The 23,081-nt window shown below is 40.2% G+C and overlaps 1 protein-coding gene across 3 annotated transcripts in view; it reads left to right on the top strand.

Moving 5' to 3' along the window:
- The window catches only part of LOC109466493 (neuronal membrane glycoprotein M6-a-like), a 44,669-nt gene extending 23,772 nt beyond the window's left edge, over positions 1-20,897 (top strand). Inside the window, exons 1-8 of one of the 3 annotated variants that reach the window (XM_019764215.1) lie at positions 11,378-11,511; positions 13,753-13,933; positions 14,327-14,486; positions 14,975-15,125; positions 15,775-15,887; positions 16,243-16,308; positions 18,559-18,687; positions 19,625-19,750. In XM_019764215.1, the coding sequence (XP_019619774.1) occupies positions 11,475-11,511; positions 13,753-13,933; positions 14,327-14,486; positions 14,975-15,125; positions 15,775-15,887; positions 16,243-16,308; positions 18,559-18,675 (825 nt within the window). In that variant the 5' untranslated portion in view covers positions 11,378-11,474 and the 3' untranslated portion in view covers positions 18,676-18,687; positions 19,625-19,750. Of the gene's footprint in view, positions 1-11,377; positions 11,512-13,752; positions 13,934-14,326; positions 14,487-14,974; positions 15,126-15,774; positions 15,888-16,242; positions 16,309-18,558; positions 18,688-19,624 lie in introns of those variants that run through there. The other 2 variants (XM_019764214.1, XM_019764217.1) reach the window with 2 other exon arrangements.
- The last annotated feature ends 2,184 nt before the right edge of the window (positions 20,898-23,081 follow it).

The raw sequence follows: 23,081 nt of genomic DNA, 5'->3' as shown, positions 1-23,081 counted from the left end.
CCTGTCGGCGCGCATTTGGGTCGGAGTTCATCAATCAATTTTGACAGGCTTGCGCCGCCGCGCGCAGTGCCTGTCGCGAGATTTGTGTGAATTTTGACTTTAATTATCGTCATTAGTAGTCCATTCCTCAAGACTTCTGATTTGACTTAACATTCGAAACTACTGTTTTGATTTACAGAGTTTTGGTGGATGCAATTAATCATGAGATGTTTGTTCAATACTTATATTTCGCGTTGCCTTTCCTCCCCGTAAGCAAATGTGTATTCCGCTACCGAATTTTCCCGGTCGGTCCGCGTGGCTTTGCTGATCGGGGCACACGTCCTAGTGTGCTCTAAAACTTACGTTTTCAAAGTTCTCTTATCCTATACCTAATCTTATCTGTAACATTAAACGTCTTGATTTTGACAAACGTCAGTAAAACCTAGGGAAAAAAACAAGGTATGAATATGCTTATTTCAGTACCGAAAACACGGGAATAGCTGAATATAATTGGTTACTTCGGCACGCTGTGTAGGCGGGGCACTAATCAACTCATGACGCCCCCCGTGCATATGAATGGATAACGCGACCGATCACTCGAGAAATAACGCGGGTGACGCGGGGCTACCTATGAGGCTCCGGCCATACAAACTGCGTTACCGTAACGCGGTATCGTCGCGATATCGTCGCGACGTTATCGCGCCGAGGGCGCGCCAGTATCGCGCCGCTAACGCAACATCCGTCAAATGTAACGCAGACATGACTGTAGGAATGCTGCCTTGAAATTAAACATGACAACATTCTTGGCAGAGTCTAGCAGTACATTTCCACCAAATTGCTTCCTGAATTTCCCTATGTCAACTTCTAATACCTCCCTGCCTGATCTGAGACCTCTTGACCTCCAGTCATTCTGCCTGTCAATCTTCCCTCCACCCATGTGCTGTCAACCAACTCTGGACAAACAGACACACAAACCCACACCTCGGCCACCCAAAACAATACCTCCATACTTGGAAGTAGAGAGGAAATCCCAAATTTCATAGTGTACAAACAAGGTACACAGCCCGGATTCAAGAAATTGTGTACAGTAATTTTTGTGCCATCATTTCTATGACGCTCAAGTTTTGTATTTTACAGTATAAAGTATATATTATGCACTATGCACACAACCCCTCAGACATTGTGGAATTAATGATGCTTAACGTGACAATACTGTCTAGAGGTATTTAGGTACCGTGTCTGGAGATATTACCATTGAATTGTCATTCTGCAAGCGTTGCAAAGCGGAACTTTATGTCTGGGAGCATGAAGCCTTAATATATCAGTAACCCATCCTTAGTTAATTGCCTGACATTTACAATCCCCAGAATGACACTACGGGTGTACGGTTCGGTACTGATTCGGTACTGATGCTTAGAAAGAAATGAGCGCGAGTTGAAAAATTTATATGATATGCACATGAAACATTTTCCAATTGATCATATCAGCTTCGTTAGCGTTGCAAGTTAGGGAATATGCCAGTTGGAAACCTGCTTGGGAGGTGATTAATTTTCATGAAAGAGTTTCAATGATCTAACTTAAGAAATATATTCAGAGAAAAGTTGCAAAGAAGATGTGAAAGTACGAAAAGAAAGAATTTAAATATGGTTGGTATACCTGGCCCTCTGTGTTCAGTCATTCGTCAATCCTCCTGACCACTGAGATTTCATCATCAACTTTTTTTTGCCTGCTTTTTTTGCATGTGTAACAGTGGGGGGTTTATAGGTGCTACCAACTGACCTTTTGAGGGGACTAGACCTTTTAGCCAAATCGTTAGAGCGTCGGTGTCTGAAGCTGGTGCACGGGTTTGGCGACTGGGTTCGATCCCCGGCCCAGGACCAGGCTAGGAGTGTCTTTCTGTTTCTTTTCTCCTAATTCTTACACATGCTTTGGGGTACCAAGAGGATGTCCTGCATATCATATAAAGTCAGTCTGGCCTCACCTACTGTTGATTTCGTGCTGTGGGGCAAAATTGGGGCAATATACAATCTCCTAAACACAACGCCATCCTGTCTCAAGTCATTGGGGCTTGACATGGAATAATATATATAATGATTAGGGCATAGAAACACCTTTCTGTCTTGCAAATTTTTAGCCTGGTTACCAGTCCTATTATAGCTCCTAAGTCCTACATTTGCGGAGAGGATGTGGGACTCGGGAGCTATAATAATAGGTCTGGTAACCAGGCTAGCAAATTTCTGGTTGCACAACCCTAGAATATTCAACCTTCTCACTGCTGCCTAACCTCATAATCAATATAAATTTGATGCCAAACAGCTACCTTAGCGGGCTGAAGGTTAAAGGCTGTAGTAACTCTCAGTAATTTTTGTTGACAACAGAAAAAAAATCGATGAAAACAAGTTGTGATGGATTCGGTTCATCACATATCCTGGACCTCAGAGGCTCATATGCATACTGTAAGTCACAAAACATTTGCAGTGGTTTAATTTGGCTGTATGATTGAAATGGCGATTTCTACAGTGTTTTAAATTCGCACTGTTGAAACAATTCTACAGTACAGTAGTTATACAAGAAAGACATACATCGCAGTGCCATGATTTTGCAAATCTCCAAGCAGATCCCTAGGCTTTCAGTGGCAAAAAGACAGTATCAAACTGGCCAGGCAGTATCCATTAGCCAGAGAAGGTCGCCAGCGGGGGTTAGCGACAAAAAAAAAACGGCCATATATAAAAAGCTAACGATCATTCCCCCACAACCTCTGCTTGGAGAAAATAAAACTACTGCAAAAGCTTTGACATTTACAGTAACACTTGTGGGCTGTCGCCAGTCTAGATGGTATTTCATTACACAGAAGTGGATTAGAATAAGGCCATCGGGTCATCTTATTGCCTCTTGGGGCTCACATTACTGCTTTATTGACATATTTAAAAGTCCATTGCGTACTATTATATTGACTTTGTTAATGTACCATTATGGCTGTCATATAAAGAGAAGTTAAGTTGTATTATCATATAATGTTTTTTTAATAGCCACTCATTAAATGTAAGGCACGTATAACATATAACACTAGTAATTGCCTCCAAAAAAGAAGTCAGGTCCCTCATAATATATGATTGTGCTATAATGTAGAAACACCAGTTATATTTTAAAAAGAAACTAAACGTTATTGTACCTCTTTACAATAAAATTGTTCCTCAGACTTGATTCTTTTGCCTTCTTCCATTAAGACCTACCTCCTTTCTTCCCTGAATCACTACCAGTCCCTGTGGACCACTCTTAAGACCCATTAAGGTCCCTGCTGTTTTGTTTTTCTAAGGCGTTAATTTCCCTAATGGCACTTCTTTGGGAAAGACTGGTAACAGGTTGCCTGTGCATTTATTAGCCTCTACCAGGCTTCAGAAGCAGCTGGAAAGAGCAGAAATTGGCCCAATAGAGAGATAAGATGCCAGCCAGAGGATGTTGGTCTGCTAAAGGAGTTCAGTTTAGACCAACATCCTGATATGTTATCTGTCTATTTGGCCAATTTTTGCCTTTCCAGCTGCTTCTGAAACCTGGTAGACCAGGCTATGCATTTATGTGACTCTAATTTAACACAGAACACTCGTAGTCGTTTTATCTCATTACTCTGCCCTTTCAGACACACAGGTAACAGTAAAGTTCTAACAGTAAAGAGTACAGTTTGCCACTCTGAATTTTAAAACTGCACTATTTGGCCAATTTCTATTCTATTCTAAAGCCTGATATAAAGGCTATGTATTTAGATGTGACTCTAATGTAACACAGTCCTTTCCTCAGATTCTCATTATTCCGCACACACCACGGACACACAGGAAACATTAGTGCGCCCCTGACAGTTGGAGTCTGTTCACAGCTCGTTCCCTTAAACCCTTCCTGACAACCTCTGCACAGCTCTAACGCCAAAGCGTCTCCTTGTTTATTCAACCTTTGCTAACCCTCCGGCACAGGCCAATTTCCTGGGGCTGTTTGCCTGCAGCGGAAACGCAGACAGAGGCACAATCTCCTCCCATCAACCTTTGCTTAGGAGATGCCCCAGACTTCGCAGAATTCTGCTGATGTGTCGCTGTGACAGGAAATGCAGCAAAAAAAGCACTTGTGGATTCTTAGGTCAGAGTATTAATGCTGCTTGGCAACTTCTCAAAGACTTTACCATCCTTGTTTCAGATTTTGAATTTTGAATTATAAGTGAGTGAATAAAGAGATGTTTCTTCTGACTTTGCCAGAAGTATTTGACTTAGCATGAAAGATTATACTATTTTATAGCGCATATATAGGGGTAATTTAGTAGAAGTTATGACAGAAGTTATGACAGAAGTTATGACAGAAGAACAAGGGAGAGAATCTCCTCCCATCAACCTTTGCTTAGGAGATGCCCCAGACTTCGCAGAATTCTGCTGATGTGTGGCTGCGACAGGAAATGCAGCAAAAAAAGCACTTGTGGATTCTTAGGTCACAGCACAAATGCTGCTTGGCAACTTGGCTTCTTAATTTAAAGACTTTTCTGTCCCTGTTTCAGAAATGATTGAATAAAGAAATCTTTCATCTGAAGCACTTTGCCGGAAGTCTTCAATCTAACATGAAAGATTCTAGCGAATAGGTAGCTAGGAGAAGATGTATGAAACGACAAACCTGCTTTCAATCCGATAGCGAATAGGAGGGCCTGCTTCATGCCCTTTTTGTAGGGTGTAATCAGGCCTTTTTAGTCTTCATAATCCGTAGGCAGCCTCCCCAAATCATCGCAATTCGTAATCAGTACGTTAGCCGTAACGTGTAACTGTCCGTAATCATCTCTGAGAATTTAACGTAATTGTTAATCGGTGGCAAAAATTTTACATAATTCACAATCACTATATATGTAGACACCCCCCCTCCCCCCATGCGGGCCCTCGAATAGGTAGCTAGAAGATACAGGCATGACAACAAAGCTACTTTCAACCTGCCGCCATGATCCGAAGCGAGTCTTGCAGAAGGAGCTGCCCTGATAAGAGACAGGACAGATCATTTGTCAAACGATTTGCGAGGAAATGCAACACCGACCACGGCTCGGCACCGCGCACTGATGTTGCTTCTGATTTGCATGAGACTCAGCCAGAAGATAAATTAGCCCCATTTGTGCATCTTGCTTCATGCTTTTATTGTTTGTCCTCTTATTCAGAGCTAAGAATCATTATAGATGAGGTATTATACTGTATTACATATTACCAGTTATACATTTCGAGGGATGTCAGTGAGCTCAATTTCCATAATAATGTCAGTGCATCAGTGCAGGTAACATTAAAATTCATCTGCACCAGACAAATTTTACCTGGACCACTCTTGCACAGTTTGGAGGGTATGGATCATGCTAATAACTGTTCAAAAAGCATTGCCACTATTCCTTTGCACTTCACACACAGGCAATTAAACGTTTGAATGGGAATTGGTATCAGGTCTTAATCAGTCCAAAGAAAAAGTACTTGACGATTGAAAATGGGTATGTTAATAATGGGTACTACCGTACTAGTTACTGCAGCAATATTTTACAGTAACCATTCGCTGTGAGAATGTTGGCAGGGAACATCTTTATTCAAACAGTATATAAATCCCCAGCAGGTCATTTATACTCGACCTTCTCCTATAAGGAACACAAATCATGTGCAGCAGCTTAAGCCCCTCTCCCATAGAGCCTGGCATCTCAGACAGATTCTGACAAGCAAAGAGCTGACGTGATATTTTCGGAGCGGAGGGAAGGGCAGGTTCTCTTGATTGAGTGACCTTGAGGTTGGAGTAGAGGAGACCTCAAACGTTCAGACGTCTTTAATCTTCTGTCAGTTGCTGATAGCAGAGGCAGGGATCAGCAAGAAACGTAAGGAGATTTTGTCTGGGACTGGCACTGCACACTATGACTATATACATATGTAAGGGTTGGGTACTGTAAATATGTTAACTTTTGCAGTGGGTTTTTTTTCAGTAGGAGGAAAAATTATGTTTGTATCTTCACCTAGAATTCAAAGGTTATGTTTTTGTTAGTATTAATGTTTTTGGTTTAGTAGTACTAGTAGGTGGATGGTATGGATGGATGGATTGTCGTGAAATTTGGTAGGTCTTGGCTGATCAAAGAAATGATTAGATTTTAGGCCCCCTGGCAGCTTTCCTTGATACTGCAGCAGAATTTACAGGTTGCATAACTCGTGTTTTTGACTGGCACACTGTATAAGGCCTGCATACTGTAAATGTATTTACTTTTTCAGTGGTTTTATTTTGTGGTATCATAAGGTATGATTAAGGTTTCAGTGGTGTTTTAAGATTAGATGTTGGACCCCCTGGCAGCTTTCCTTGGTACTGAAGGGATGTCCTATGCTGTGTTTTTTACAAGCTATGGACACAATTTCTAGGGGGTTTGTTGTTTTTTTCCTATTGTTTATTGCCTTGAAGTTCTGCACTGCAAGAGAAGTCCAGTCTCCTGCACTTCTGTTGATAGATAGAGATGAAGGTTGCCCCTGATTGGTGTTGGACATGAGGCAGGACCAAGAAAAACCATGAAAAATCTGTGTTTTTGACAGGTGCAGTACATTCTGTGGGCATGCTTGCTCCCCTGGCAGCTTCCCTTGATACTGCAGCAGAACTTGGGGGGGGGGGTCCTATGTCCTATGCCAGTGGGGTTTTTTTTTGCGCTGTATGAGAAAGTCCAGTCTAGAGCTGAACCCTGTTGATAGATGGAGATGAGGGGTCTCCCTGATTGGAGTTGGACATGAGGCAGTTGAAAGGTTGCCAGGGTTAATGGTACTGTAAGGTGCACCATCAACTGCCAGCCCAACACATGGTAGATATTCCTTCATCTTCTAAAATTTATAGACCAGCAGTGGGGGAAGTCATAAATTTCATCAGATCCTGAATGTGTAGTTGTGGACTTCAGGAAACAATGGTAGTCTTCGTGTAATGCCCCTTAAGATATTCTATTAAAGCCTGCAGACCACATGGTAGATATTACTTCATCTTCGTTTATAGTGGAGGGAAGTCATGAATTTTATCAGATATCCAGTAGATGTGTAAACATCTAGACTTCAGAATACAATGCAAGTCCTTGTGTAAGGTCCTTAGCAGCATCCATGTACCAGGCTCCATGTACAGCATATCACATAAAAGACTAGTATGAGAGCCTGCATCTGCTGAGCTTAACAGTTCAGGAATAAAGTCTTTTACTATATGTGTGTGAAATCAAAACTGTCCAAGGAGACAACCAAGAAAATCTGGTCTACATTTATGTGGACAGGTGGTCACTATAAACACTGTGTCAATGGGGAAAATTATCTTGCACCAAAAAGTGGTTACATTGGCCAGGTGGTTCTTATGTACATGTAGAGGTGGTTACTTGTACCATACTTTGCTGTATGTGCGTGTTTGTTTGTTTGTGTGTGTGTATGTATGTATGTGTACCATCCTGTATACTTTCTCAAATACTGCATCTAAGTATCCTTCAACCTTTGGTCATTAACTTTTTTTTCATTAGGCCATGTTGATTTGATTATATGGATGACATCCGCGCGCGCATGAATTTTCGGCCGTTTCCAAAAAAAAAAAAAGTTTTCAACCATACTGTAAATCGTGCAAAACAGTTGCTAAATGAGCAAAAATATACCATAAGTTGCAAGGAAAACATTTAGAAACGATACCAATGTCGTAGAATGCCAAAATCAAAGGAAAAAAGACAAAAATGTAAAGAAATGAATTCGAAGAGTAGAGTATTCGCCATAACATATTCTGTGCCATTTGTTCAACCTTCATGACCACGTAGATTTCATAGTGAAAGCAACTTTTTTTTTTGCAAAACTTTTTTTTTTTATTCGCACGCGCGCATTACTTTTGGGGTTCCCAGAGGATGTCATCCATATAATCAAATCAACATGGCCTTAACTCTAATGTCTAAAGAGACTGTCTCTTAGTATTTATCAATCAAACTTCCCTGGCCTAAATGCTCGTCTACATCTGATCTTGTTGTTGCCGAACTGGAAAAAACGATCAATATTTATACCATCAGGGGCTTCATAATATCCAAATTCTATTCTCGGGAGGATGATAATACTGAAATCAATGGATAGATCAATAATTTCTGCATTATAGTGTGGTCATCCTGTGGTCAAGGTATGAGAATCGTATGTGACAGTTAGGCCAAAACAGTTCAGTTTCCTGGTTTTGATGTCTATTCAAGAAAATGAGGGAACTAAATTTTAAACTGGGACTTAGATAGCTAACTTAAGTATTTTTTCTATCACTATAACGCATTCTATGATTTGATATTTTGATACACACATTTGAAAAAATATATTTTCATTTGACTGTTGCCTAGACATTGATTTTTCAACCCTCATTTGTAGTCATTTACTGGCAATAAGATTTCGAAATCAGTACTACTTTTGACTGTGTAATCGGAATGATTCAGTTGATATGGTAAATTACCGTATATTGGTTTCTTCAGCCTATTATTAAAAGGTTGTGGTTCAAAGTTGTAGTTAGGCTATCCGTGCTGTGAGGACCCCTAGCAGACAAGAGTGGCAGTGCAGCCATGTCCTGCAAATCTTTAGCATGTACGTGTACGTGTCCATCATAAAATTTTCTGCTATTTGCAAGAGACATATTGAGTTGAAAAGTGCAGTCATACAAGAAGGACATATTTGTGGTGTTAGTGACAAATTAATGGTGGTCCCTTAAACAGGGACAGGGGTGTCACTACCTAAAACCTCTATATGACTGTCTCTTGTCACGTGATTATCCCATCATGATCAAGTCACGTGACAAGAGAATTCCAAGACGAGATCTTAACCGGGTTGAAGAGGAGACAGAGTGCATCTCGAAAGTGTGTTAAGGTATAAATATTTGTCAAAAAAAAAGGTGGAGAGGTTACCAGGAAAAATGCAGAAATCAAGCTACGATTCACGAAAGCTTCACAGTACCCCGGCTAATATGTAAAATTACAGTATGACGTGACTATTAGACTATTATATGTCTACAAATGTATATGAGCCTATATATCTAGAACACAAATTTGTATTGGCTCAAGACGGTGACCAGACTGTGTTGTCAAAAAAATCAATGGCGTTATGTAGGAGTAGGCTAAAGTGGGTTTTACATAGAGATGGCTTCAACTTCCATAACCGATACATTCTCAGCGCTTTCAATTTCATGCCAGAAATGTCGCAATGCGCCGGGAAATTGCAGTTGCCCAAAGCAAATCATTATTAGGCCACACCAATTTATTTTCTTGGTTAACGGATTTTTGTTGAAAAAAAATGGAGCGGGCGGGCGAAAAAAAAATAAAAATAAAAATTTGATACTACCTGCCATACAGCCATGTAGTGTGAAATCCAGACTGCTTTAGTTACGAAAATACTGGGAAAGAAACAAAAGACAAGAGAGGATGTACCGTATTGTGTTTTATTTGCTATCCACACCATTGGGTTGATAATCTTTTCGTACACGAGCAAAATGCAGAAAACAAGTTTTAGCATGTTACTTCCAAGTTCCACCATCATCATATGTACTCTAAAACATGACACGAATGTTAACTCTCACAAGCAATTTTAACTTTAAAGGGGACAAAATTTATTCAATTTTACATGTACTGTACCTAGATTCTGCCTTGATCCAAAGTTCCAGCTTTCTCAAACAATTTAAGCTTCCGCCACAAATTTTGTCCGCCATGAGGCTCCCGCCAGGCAGGAGAACAAAACAAATGACTGAGCCAACATGGTTCCAGAACATCGCATCTGATTGGTCAGAAAGTAAAACAATCCACGATTGGCTACTTTACGTCATGTGACTACGTGTGCAGGAGCGCCTCTAGCGACATTGGTATGAACTGCAGCAATTTCATTGGAGTCTCCCTGTTACCGGCCTGTGGGGTCTAAACTATGACGTTTTTTATTTTTATTTTCATTCGGCAAAAAAAGCAAGCGGCGAATCCGTTAACCAAGGAAATAAATTGGTGTGGCCTTATGTTTACCAAAGGAAAACATATTGTTTTTGCTCTATTTCTTCTTCTTCTGTTCCAAGCACTAACCTCTGACCTGGCCAATGGCCTCTTTTGTTGACGTCTGTCACCATAGTAACTGGTGTTGGGTTACATAATGTTGCAATTTCATAGTAGGCATTTAGACTTGTATGTGAATGTGTTTGAGTAAGAATTAACAGAGCAAACCATATCTGAAGGTAAACATTATGCATTTGCTTTGCATAATGTTTACCTTCAGTTTCTAGTTTTTGTATTTCTAGTTTTTCTAGTTTCTGTATATGTTTTATTGTCGAAAGACACAGTCTGCACCAATTTGATATTTCATCGATTTTTTTTCTCTCGAATGATGAGAAAGGAAGAAAATGTTCAGCATCATTTATGAAACAGGGCGTTAAAAAAAGAACGAACTGGCTACTCTTACCTCATTTTCACTTATTTATGTCCCTTTCTTGTGCACTTTAGTATAAATTTTGAAGCATTGAAGCTTCTTATCCACTTTGGGGTTCTGCTACATTCAATTAAGGTATTTGGGTTAATTTGAATCCCTCAGTAACACATTCCACAGTTCTTTTGTGGCATCGCTGGGGCAGACCCGCTCTTGAGGTTAGGAGAACAACTCTGAACCGCCCCCCTCACACTCACACTCTGTGCCCAATTTGCCGAAAACAACTGAAGGACCCTCAGTGACAAAGCCCCACAAGTTTCCTACTATTTGTGAGGAGCACAGCTGTGAGATCGTGGTACAAGCAGGAACAGGTAGTTGTGATTGGCCCATAGCTTGAAAAGAGAATTCTCCAAAGATTTTAGTTGTATCTATTTAGATTTAGTATACAGATCTGGTATTTCATAACAGTTGCCTCATAGTAAAAATTCCTTTTTCCAAGATTTTTTGTTAGATCTTTTTTTCTTGCTTTTTTTTTAATTCAAAAGCATGTATCATACCACTTGTTCCCACCTTCAGGGATCATTAAGAGAAAAGTGTTTTGATTTTTATGTCTCTTTTGAAATTCCCATGCACATAGATCTGATTTGCTTGGAAATTTTAAGGCTGTAGCCATCTTGACACTTTACTTGAAAGTCAGCAGAAATCTTTCAGAACAGAAGAATTTGTTATTTTATTACCATTGGTGATAGTATTGTTGACAAAGGCTTAAAACATAACGTACACAGGTGGTCTAGCTACCACCTTGTAGCAGCAGTGGGACGTCTTAAATTGGAAAATGACTAAAGTGAAAAAAAATCCACTGAAGCGGAGGAGAGACTTCGCGGCATTAACATGAGCTCTTCTGCACATACCCGTAGAAAACCTCGGGGAGCCCCAGACCATGAATATGTAAGACTACTGCCTAGCAAAGAGGCTTCTCGTGCAGTAGAGCGTGGCAGTATCCACAGTCAGGGGCTGGGAGTGAGTGAGTATGCATGCGAGAAGAACTGATTTAGACACGACAAGGAAAGACAGGCTCTAGTTGTTTTCAGTCGGAAGTAAAAAATGACGCGTTACGAGTTGCAAACTGGGGAGACAGAAGGTGAGAATTTTTCTCTCGTACTCCTCTCACTTCTCGAAGTAGTTTCAAGAAACTTGGAAGAGTGAATTGCCTCCTTTGTTGGCATACTTGTTCTTGTTCTGTGTTTTTGTCTTTCAAGGAATTCTCAAGGTCAACATTGGTATGTTGAGGTTACTTATCCTGAGAGGGTCACAGAAGGCACCTGTTGTTTTAGCTTAAATTTTTGAGACATTTTCCAATTTTTGTCCAATTGTAAGGACTCCTGTCACAAAGTGAGAGTAAAATGTTTTTCTGGTCCTTCCTAAAAAGTTGTGTGTCGTGTTGTTTTTATTTAAACTTATATGCTATTTCCTCAAATTCCTGATGAATATCTTCTACGTAGTTGGGAAAGAATTTTTCAGAGCTCATCAAATGGGATTGATGTTCTTTAAGGTACTTCAAAACTTTAATCCAGAAGAAGGCTTTGTAACTGACAGTTAATGTGTTGTTAGAGCTAGCATTTTGCTGTCAGGGCGTGTAGAATATAAAGGCAGAGTCTTGTAGTGTTTCCCAAAATAAACAGAAGAATTCAAACATGGTGACAACATAGCTAGCTGCCCTGCCCAGGTTCTTAGAGGATGAGTCCATTTTGAAGACAAAAGGGGTGTGAGCATCACAAATTTTGTCTTTTTCTTGATCAAGAGATTGTCATTCATGCTATTAACTCGATAGATTCAAAAGAGTAGAATCTAAGAACAGTACTGTAATAGAATTTAAGTATTTCAGATAAATATTCTATCCTATTTTTCAACAATAGACCACCTGACTGTATAGCGGCAAGTGTTTTTTTATAACTTAAAGATTTGAGACGAATTGTAAGAAAGCATATACCTCATAATTACATCAATAAACTGATTATTTGATCCTTATTAAATTTTTTACGTAAGAAACGATACATGTTGTTGACCTAGATGTTTCCAGTGGTGCAGCCCCGTGCCTTAAGGTGTTGGGCGGTGTTGTTTTCCTAGAGCTGTTTTCTTCTTTGCAAGGCATGACATGCAACTGGTGTCAGGAGACCTGTACTGAATGGGCTACTGGGTTACAAGATCAGGACGTGTTGTTAGCTTTTAAGGTGTTGTTTCTGTTTCTTGTCTCAAACTCAAACCCAGACAAGGAAGACCAGGGCTCAAAATACTGGGTGCATGTGCACCTTAGTACTAAATTTGGAGCTCAGGTGCACCCAGTTTTTTTCTGTGGGTGCACTCAAATATTTTGGTAGGCTTACGTATGTAAAAATGTCAAATGGTATACAGCATATCCTTAACATCTGTGTGTCAGAAAAAAAGTTTTTGATGACCTTCTATACTAAGTTTTTTGTGTACCTAATTTTTAGGTTGGGTGCACCAGTGCACCTATTCCCAAAAATGAATTTCGAGCCCTGAAGACCACTTGAAGGTCTCAGCAGCCTTGTCGACGACTGTAAACTGTATCATTCTATAGAACAGAATTCTTACCAAGTTTCTTATTTTTCCTCTCCAGGGTGCTGTGACGCATGCATCATGTGTTTAGGGCCAATCCCCTACGTCTCGCTCATCCCCACTATCATACAATACAGTTACAGAAGATCTCAAAACACCTCCTGGAAGTCTAAAATCTCTGAAAACTTACCGATTTCCTTGTTTTTCTGTCTCCAGGGTGCTGTGACACGTGCATCAGGTGTTTTTATGCGGATCCCGTATGCCTTTCTCATTGCCATGGTCATACAATACATCTCAAAACACCCCCAGAAGTCTGAAATTAGTTTTTTTTTTTTTTATTTATTTATGACGATTTACCACATTTGTGGAAGGATTGACATAACAGGTGACTATCACCTCTTCAAAGATGTCAACCCCGAGACCAGACTGTAAGGTCTGAACCACTCACACCGGGAAGGTCCCCTACTCTTTTCGATAAGTGCGGTGGGTTCTTTAACGTGCGTGGGGTGTGGCTCTCCCAAACACGGGACCTCCATTTAACGTCCTATCCGAGGGACGTCCCTAGCCGAAGCTAGGTACTCATTTACACCTGAGTGAAGTGAGGAAAGTCGTGTTGTTGATTTCTTACCGATTTCCCCATTTTTCCTCTCCAGGGTGCTGTGACGCGTGCATCAGGTGTTTAGGGCGGATTCCGTACGCCTCACTCATCGCCACAATCATACAAAACATCTGAAAACACCTCCTGGAAGTCTGAAATCTAAGATTTGTTGTTGTTTCTTACCGATTCCCTATTTTCTCCCTCCAGGGTGCTGTGACGCGTGCATCAGGTGTTTAGGGCGGATTCCCTACGCCTCCCTCATCGCCACGATTCTTCTGGCGGCCGGAATCGCCGTGTTCTGCGGATCCTTCTACACCGCCGTCATCCAGACACGGACGCTCTTCAGCTTCGGTGATGCTAGAGCCGTTACAGACAATTTCAACAACCTGTGAGTAGTTTTTTGTTTCCAGGCTCTATGTTCTAATTCTTGTATAAATACAGTTTTCCATGTTATGTTACAGATGATTTATAAGTACAGTTCTCCATGTTACAATATGTAGAAAGACTCTTTTCAGTTTCGATTTTAGATCCGTTACAGATGAATTTGTTTCCGTGTTGGTAGTTGTAAAAAAAAAGTGGGTTAACTTATGGCAGGAATATTTGCGGACTTCAACAATCAATTGTGCTACCAAACATATAAACAGATGGTAGCTCTCCTTGGTGCTGAAAGTCATTCTATCTATGATATTTCAAGCCAGCAATGTATGATTTCCTTATGATAGCAAATGCTGTCAGAACAACAACACATTAACTCACTGTTGTTTTCCTTTTCGCCCCCTAGTGTTGAAGCCCTGAAATGGAGTGCCGTGGGCATCACTGCGTTTATGGGCGTGTACGCCTTTATCCTGCTCCTGATCGGTTTCCTGGCAACCGGCGCCAGCAAAGAGAAGAAGTACTGCGGCTTCGGCACCGGCCTGGGCAGCAGGATAACTGTCGCATTCGTAAGGCTTCATTCTCTTTTTCTTACACTAGTGTCGTTGTTGTAGTTGTAAGCAACCTTACATGTAAATTTTGATTTATGGATTAGTGTGGCTCTCAGTTCATTCAGTGACGGATGTCACATGAACTGTCTGAAAGTTACCCCCGTTATTTATCCAGTAGCAGACTTTGATAATTGTCTTTGAATAATTGTTTCATAATTTTTCGTTAGAAAATCCTTTTCTCTTAAAATTTGGGAGGTTAGAGAACATGGAGTTCTATTGTTCTTGGAGCTAGAGAGATATCCTTCATTCCCATATGAAGTGCTTTTGCTTCAGAATTATTTCCTGAACGAGACGGTCGCTTAAGTTGAGGGTGTGCAGAATCAAATTGAGACCCAAAATAAACTGGGGTGTGCCCCTCTTAACTGGTAAATAGCTGGTATTGCCTTTGATCTTTGACCTTCAACCATTCCCGCAGTTTGACCTTTGCTCCTTGACCTTTCCCACAGTTCCTTGTGCTGACGTACATCATCTTCATCGGCTGGCTGCTGATGTCCTGCATGGGGGTCATCCCCTCCCTCTTCTTTTACCTCACCGTCATCGTGAAAGCCAAACCCTACACCGTCAATGGCAACAACTGCCTCAATCTGCAGCAGTTTGGTAAGTCTCTTCCACATCTTGGAAGTATTGGTTTGAGGGGCCGAAAGTTTGTGTGTTTTGTGCCATCCCATCGCTGTTCTTTTACCTCACCGTCATCGTGAAAGCCAAACCCTACACCGTCAACGGCAACAACTGCCTCAATCTGCAGCAGTTCGGTAAGTCCAGATCCCTTCTGCATCATTACTTCCGTATCCAGAAGTAACAATGAGCTGGAAGTATTGTTTTGGGTGGCTGTGTTGTTTGTGTGTTTTGTGTCATTGTGAAAGCCAAACCCTACACCGTCAATGGCAACAACTGCCTCAATCTGCAGCAGTTCGGTAAGTCTCTTCCACATCTTGGAAGTATTGGTTTGGGTGGCTGAGAGTATATGTGTTTTGTGTCAACCTGCAGCATCATTAGTTTAGAGTATTGTTTTGCAGGGTGTACAGAAAATGCAACATGGAAATGTGAAGTAGATTGCAAATAGTGAAAAGTAAGGAAAGGGAACTGAGTAGAAACCTTTCGAGTACTAACCATGTGAGAGACAACAGCCAGGACCCTAAACTCATGACTGCTTAGTACAAAAGCAGGGTCACTAACCACTGGAAGCTTCATTCTCTTAGATTTAAGTGCAGTATTGATTTGTAACGCCCTATACTTCTTCTTCTAGGCTTGGATGTGGTTTTCAACACCACCGGCACACCAACCGTACCGGCTAATACCAATCTTGGTACCAACATGTGGGAGTATTGCGGCAATGACTACAACAAATTCCAGGCCGACGTAAGTCCAGCTAAGATTCTGTTTCAGAAAAAACAGGAGTTCTGCATTGCCATACGTTGTACTAGTTACAATTGTTCCTCAATAAAGATGGTTAAAGATATCAAGTAATGATGTCTCTTTTGTACTGGTGGCAGAAAGTCTACGATAGCAGCCTGACTCTGCGATAGTCCTACCAAAAATCTCCAAGCAGATCTTTGGCATAAAAAAAGATACCAGTACTAAAAACACTTAAAAACATTTAAAAAATAGCTTGAGCCTAAACCTCTGCTTAGAGAGTACCAAAAAAAAAAACAACACTTCAACGCAATGTCGATAAAAATATTGAAATTGAAAAATTGAAAATTGTTATTTCCAGGGATTCCAGCTGTTCAACTTGTACATCGTGGCCTTGGTTGGCGCCCTGGTCGTCACCATCAGCCTGGTACGTTCTCTCACATGTTTCCCCTCTCTCTCTCTTCTACGCTCTTAACACTGCTCCAACAATGGCTCACAGTTACTCTGCTGTGCTGTGTTAAGCCTGGTCATTTTTGAGCTTGAAATAAAAAGGTTTGAAAATGGCCAGTGTTGGATTAATTTGAAGCACGTCGGCAAAATGTACTGTGCCTGTACAAAACCTGTAACAGTAGAATGTTTTGGTCGCATTTGTATACTAAGGATGACAGCTACAGACGGGATGTGTCGCAAAAGATGTGGTCTACAATGTCTACAAGGTTCTCATGCAATATTGACCAAACATCCAATGAAAATCATCAAAAATGTAAAATTTGGGTTTCCAAATGAAAACTTTAAAAAATAGAATATTTGGGTTTATACACAGGCGCAGCACATTCTGTGAACATGCTGGATTATACTGTACAGTTACTGTATATCAAACTGTTCTTGTTCTCATTGTTGAAATGTGCAGGGCCTCACCAACTACTGTACAACTCTATCTGTCGCTTGGAGCTAGTTCTTCCTCAGTCTCTGCAGTGTAAAACTAATTAACATGATGATCAACTCAGTTCACAAACTGTGTTGAGCTTGGTCTGTGTATTCCAACTTTTCATGATGCAAAAGAAATCCGAAATTTAAAGAAAAAAAAATCAGACTAAGTACTTTCGGTCAATGTCCAAAGAGAGTCCAAAAAGTTTACCAACAATGGATATCATTCGTATTACTCAAAAATACTTTAAAAAAGGATCTAGAACTTTCTACGTTGTCTAAAACTTTATACGTTGTCTACAACTTTATACGTTGTCTAAAACTTTATACGTTGTCTACAACTTTATACGTTGTCTAAAACTTTATACGTTGCCAACCAAAAGGAATACTGCCAGTTTGTCAGTCTGACCTTTACACTGTCTATTTCAGTGTATTTAAGCACTATAGGGAGTATAGTAGACATTAGGGATGGATTACAACATTCTAGGTTTCTGGTGTTTTCAGACATCTAACACTGAGACACTTTCTTGGAAAGGTAGTGCAATTTGGTAGCAGAAACACTCAGCCATGTGCTACAGTACACATGCAAATTGTATGGCTCTAGAAAAATGCTACCCTGGTTCGAAAACCTAGTGTACCAAAGGACTTACAACTGTTACAGCATCAATGACACGATACCGTTGAGTCAAAAATTCAACCTGGTTGGAAAAACAGGCCCCAAAGCCATACTATGTGTTCTCCTATGTTGCATTGTTATTGTCACTTTTTTTACCCATTTCTCTCCTATATCCTCTTAAGTTGTGAAACTTCATTTCATTCTCCATGTTTAATGCTTGTATGTACCTAGATTTGAAAAAGTTTTGAAGCAAAAAGTCTAAGTACCTGTGGTTTAATGTACAAGTAAACAGCTTCAAATTCGACTCTGTTAAAGATTTTTGGAGCTGATTTCTTGTGTATCAGACCACAGTTGCTGTATGCTCAATTAGTTCTGTACAATGTGTAAAATAAGCATCACAAATAGACTTTTGTTTTCAAAGATATTTATAATGATAACAAAGCTATGAAAAAAAATGTATGCATAATGTGATCATCCCACAGTTTGGCCACAGCAAGTATGCCATCACACATTTCTTAAATCATTATATTTTAAGCAATTTGCCACAAGTAGTCCTACTTTACCTTGTGTTAATTAAAACTTTGGTTACGTTTGTGTCAATTTTCTTTCTCCATGTGCTCATCCATCCACCCACCATCTCCATCCAGATATAGCATCAACAGCTACCCCCCTCCAGGGCTTGAAATTCACTTTTGGGAATAGGTGCACTGGTGCACCCAACGTAAAAATTGGGTGCACAGAAATGTGTTGGGTGCACGGGTGCACAAAAAATATGTTGGCTGCACCATATAAGATAGAATAAGTAGAACGTCAGCAAAAGCTAATTATGTTTCATTTCAATTGTAAAGAAAAGTACTGCAACAGTGATTTTAGTATTTCTCTGACACATGAAAGTACAAAAATATTTGGGTGCACCCACGTCATGCAGGAAAAAAATGGGTTTTTGTGCACAGCTCCAAATTTGGGTCCTAATTTGGATCCATTAAAGGTGCACTTGCACCCAGTATTTCGAGCCCTGCCCTCCCTTCCTTCCTTCCTTCCCTCTCTCCAGATTACTGTACGTCTCCTTTGCACTTTTGTGTTTTCCTGTATGTGGCTAGTTAGTGGCAGCCTTTTCCTTGTGTCCCATGCCAGGTGCACTACTTGACCTGCTTGTCAGTGAATTACGCGCACCTGAAGAACATGGCAAGGAGCTACAAGTATAAAGACACCAACAACTACCACGAGGAGCAAGAACTGCACTCCTACTGATGACCGTTCGATGTACTGAGTTTTTCCTTACCTACCTTGTGTTGTTGACATGCAAGTAGACAATCATACAGGGTGTAGCAATCTCTCGCTGTTGGGGTCTGATTTGGCCTCCTCTCCGAGACTGTGTTACTCTCTTGCTGTTAGGGGCTGGTTGAGTCTCCTCTCCGAGAGCTTGCAATTGTGGCCATGCACCTCTAAATCTGGAGAACAAGATTCCCTTTCCCAAAACTACCAGTTGCCATCACCATGCCCCGACGCTGCATGTGCCCTTGGGAAAGGCACTTCCCTCCCTGTGACATCCACCAAGCCTTTTTGGCTAATCTGTCAAAATATGTGCCAAAAAACACACTACAGATTTTATGAGAGCTCAAGATTCTCTGTCAATATGGAAAATGGAAACAATGCTATAACAACAGACAGTTCTTGAGCAGTTCATGAGCAGTTCTAAAATACTTGGTCCATGTCAGCACATATTATGCAGAAATCAACAGAATCAAGATGCTCCCAGTTCTCCTGACTTAAGAGATATTGGCCATCAAGCCTCTAGGGTCCTAACCAGTGGAAGGGCTGCTAAAAGTAATCAGGCCAGTAGTATGACATGGAGAAGAAATTCTGTGCCTGTCCTTGGTGCTGAACGTGTTATCAGACTTAGAGGTGTTGGCCATTGAGCTTCTAGGGGCCTGACCAGTGCAAATGGCAGCTTTGAATTTATGAAAGGCAAAAAAGCTTACATTAAATGCCATCATATAGGTCAGTATATATTGGTGTTATTTGGCTTGGCTGCCCTGTATGCCAAGTATGGACTTGCCCATGCAATAACACGGAAGCTACTAGTGTTATTTACAAAAATGTCTGTTTCGTGTGTCGTGCTTGTGTTCTGATGATGTAATAACCCACATGTTCTGATGACACGTGCCATGTTTGTGTGTTTCCCCTCTCTCTTGTGCAGGTGCACTATCTGATGTGCTTGTCGGCGAACTACGCTCACCTCAAGGATTCTGGGAAAATTTACAAGTACGAGGAGACCAAATACCGGGAAGAACAGGAGTTGCACAACATCGTGACCAACTCCAAGGAAAAGCTCAACTACTGATGATGTCACTGATGATGTTCCTCACACACACTGATGATGTCATCATCTGTTGCTGGGCTCATCATCTGTTGTTCTAAATGATGTAATATTTGAATGTCATGCCCAAATAAGGTAATCGGTAGTGTCTAGTAGGAGTTTAAGTGTTGTAGTATACAGTTCCAGTATTAAATCTGTGTGAATGCCCACAGTGGATATAAAGTCAGTCAAAAGTAACGGACAGAATAGATGTTTTAACAATTGGGGGCTTCGATGCTGTCATGGACTCTTCACCTTTAAGTTTGTATAATTATTGTGATGCCTGGAAGACTACACAACTACAAGTACTGTCAGTTCTTCGTGAGAAACAATGGTAGAATAACTGTTGAAAGACAATTTGTAATAGAAAATTTTGGTGGTTAAGGGATGGAGAAAAGACACCATGGTTTAGTCCTGGCATTATAAAACTGGTTTTAGGTGGACCATAGTATCTCTACCACATACAGTATTCTTTGTAACACTACCGGTAGTATGTAGAAAAATAGTATCATTGTTACTGTCATGAGCAAGCTCTTATCCCAAGATGAAAATGAATTCGAATATTACACATTTTGTATCAGTAAAATTTTATCTTGTTTTAAGAAGAAAGTAGTGCCACATTTTTGGTTTTGTGATCACAAATGAAGGTGTTGTTTTGTATTGTAGTATCGATAGTTGACTGGAATGTGGGTGTATGTTGTGGCATCGCATACCCAAACCTGTGCTAGGAACAATATGGGATCCGTACGTAATTGTACGAAACACGAAAACAAGAATTTCACAACTCGATGTAAAGATATGAATTGTTGATATCCGTACGAAATATTGAGAACTCGATATTATGTATTCAGATGATGTAACACTGTCTGGATTGATGTTTTACAATATCAGCATGCTAAAGACTGAAGTGGGCCAACTAAAACGTGTGACACTGTTCTCGTAGATAGTCAAGAACTTAGTAAAAGCTTAACTGTGGCTTTATAATGAAACCTTCGAGAAAAATTTTTGAAAATCTTTGTGAGAGTGACTTTGTATCTAATGTACTCATATACAAGTACAGTACATGTAATAGCATCAGATGTTCAATAGCTAGGGATGACAAAAATATAAATGTTTTTGTAGAGAAAATTGAACTGTAGACTTGTCTTAGTGTGCTAAGTTTATTATGTATTATTTTGTTGTAAAGTTACTTTGTAAGAAGGATATATAAGTAGCTATATGTACAACTTAAAGTAAATTTACTTACAATAGTTATTATATATAATATTAAAGTGTATTTAACCCGTTGCTGGCATATTTGTCAAAAGAACTTAAATCTCTGTATTCGTGTATCTTACGAGTTTTGAACCTTACAAGCTTCTGCTTTGTATATCTAACAGTTAGTGCAGCTGTCAATGAAAACCTTGAGGGGTTTACACAGATCACTGTCAACCCCAGTGGGGGCTATGCGATGGGCCCTTGTCTAGCTAAACCCCTCAACAGCGTTTACATTGACTGGTGTATGTTATTGCTTCTACAGCTTTTGTACTGTAGCTATAGTTAAGTTCGGACCAAAGGCTGCGCGTGAAAAATGGACATATTTTGTAAGATGTTTGTTGTACAGATGAACAAGCAGCGATCGCTGCCGACTTTTGTCCCTAATAACCCGCCCGTGCACCCCTCCTTTCAAGTTCACTGGTCCATAAACACATCAGTCACTAGTTTAAGTGGCACTTCAGTGGTGACACCCAGTGTTAAGCAACTGCAAAATGTTGAAAATGTCTGTATACTTGCATTTTTGAGAGGCAAACTAGTACTGGACTTGTTTTAAGTTAAAACTTTTGATCCAGCACAAAGAAGTTTCCTCACCTAGAGCTTTTGACCAGTCACTCTGGTCTTCCTCAGTAGACTGACCCAGTGAGACTTGTCACTTGGCTTCTTTGAAGTGTGATGTCAACACTTGACAAAGGTACTGGACTTTACTAGTGCACACTAGTAAACACAAAATAAATCAAAAATCTTTTTTCAATAGCTTAAATCCGGCTGATCTTTCATGCTGTACAATCTTCTGGAACAAAAGACAAAATTTCCATGAAGATACTCCTACATCTATATATGATGTTGTTGCTCATATTCCACATACAACACAAAAGCGCCACCTGTTGGCACCAGTGAATATTGCAGGAGGGGCTGTGGCTGTCTCTCGTGCCGTGTGTTTGTGTGAACCAGTGCCGTGTACAACTCCAAGCAGATGTTGTGAGTGTCGTGCATCTGTTTAATACAGTAACCGCGCTGGTCAGATCCTGTGTCTTGTACGTACCGTTGAATTCGGATTGTAAGGGTATGGATCGACTTGTAATGTGCTGTAGCTAGTCAAGCTAAACCGTGTTAACAAAATGAAATGGAGGAGACACATCATGTATCCTTTTCAGAAGAAATTTACAATTGCTTCTTTTCTTCAAAAAGCAGAAATTCAGCAAATTCAAAGGCAGAGCTTAACCTAGAGTTTTATTTTGGCATATTTGAATAACAAATTCATTATTAGAGATGACATATATTTTGGCATATATTATCTAGAAACTTTAATTTTGATCTGACTTGTAACGTTAAAGACCAAAATGGAACTGCATTGTGTGGTACAGTTTCAACATATTACCACATAAGTAAGAGAAAAGTCTTCCCTGGAACATATTGTTCACTGACCCTTCCCCAGTGGGTTACTCTAAGTTTTTAGTGAACATTTTATTTTCAAGAAAATGTTGTAAAGAAAGTTCAATCACACTTTGCAATTTTTAACTATTATACTAAGATACGTTGAAATAGTTCCTATAGCTAATGTCATACTGAATCATGACATGCTTAGCTTGTTTTATTTGTCAACCATGTTTTGAAATTGATATTATATAGGCTTCCATTAATTTTAATTGAAAGCTTCCCATGACTTGGTCGGTTAGTGTTGTATAGTTTGCACAGTGTCTCCTCTATTACATCCGGTAATAGACCGATCCAAAGCCCCGTCCAACACTTAAAACTTAGGAATAGAAACCCAAAATGAAATGCAAATATTTGTAGAAACCCAAAATGAAATACAAATATTTGACAGACACCAAAATAAAATACAAATATTTGACAGACACGTAGCTACTCTCCCATTGGTTGAACCGTTAATTGCCATCATCTCATTGGTCGAACCGCAAATTGACATTCTCTCATTGGTTGATCGGCTATTTCAATTTTGAAGGGCAGTCAGGATCGGTCTGTACCTGTGGGAGATGGGAGTATCGTACCCAAAATGGCGTACTGATGAAGTGTGGTGAAC

Source organism: Branchiostoma belcheri, unplaced genomic scaffold (genome assembly GCF_001625305.1).
Source record: "Branchiostoma belcheri isolate BF01 breed outbred unplaced genomic scaffold, Haploidv18h27 scaffold168, whole genome shotgun sequence".
Classification (NCBI taxonomy): domain Eukaryota; kingdom Metazoa; phylum Chordata; class Leptocardii; order Amphioxiformes; family Branchiostomatidae; genus Branchiostoma; species Branchiostoma belcheri.
Note: the sequence above shows the minus strand (reverse complement) of the source record. Positions and strands in the feature narration are given on the sequence as shown.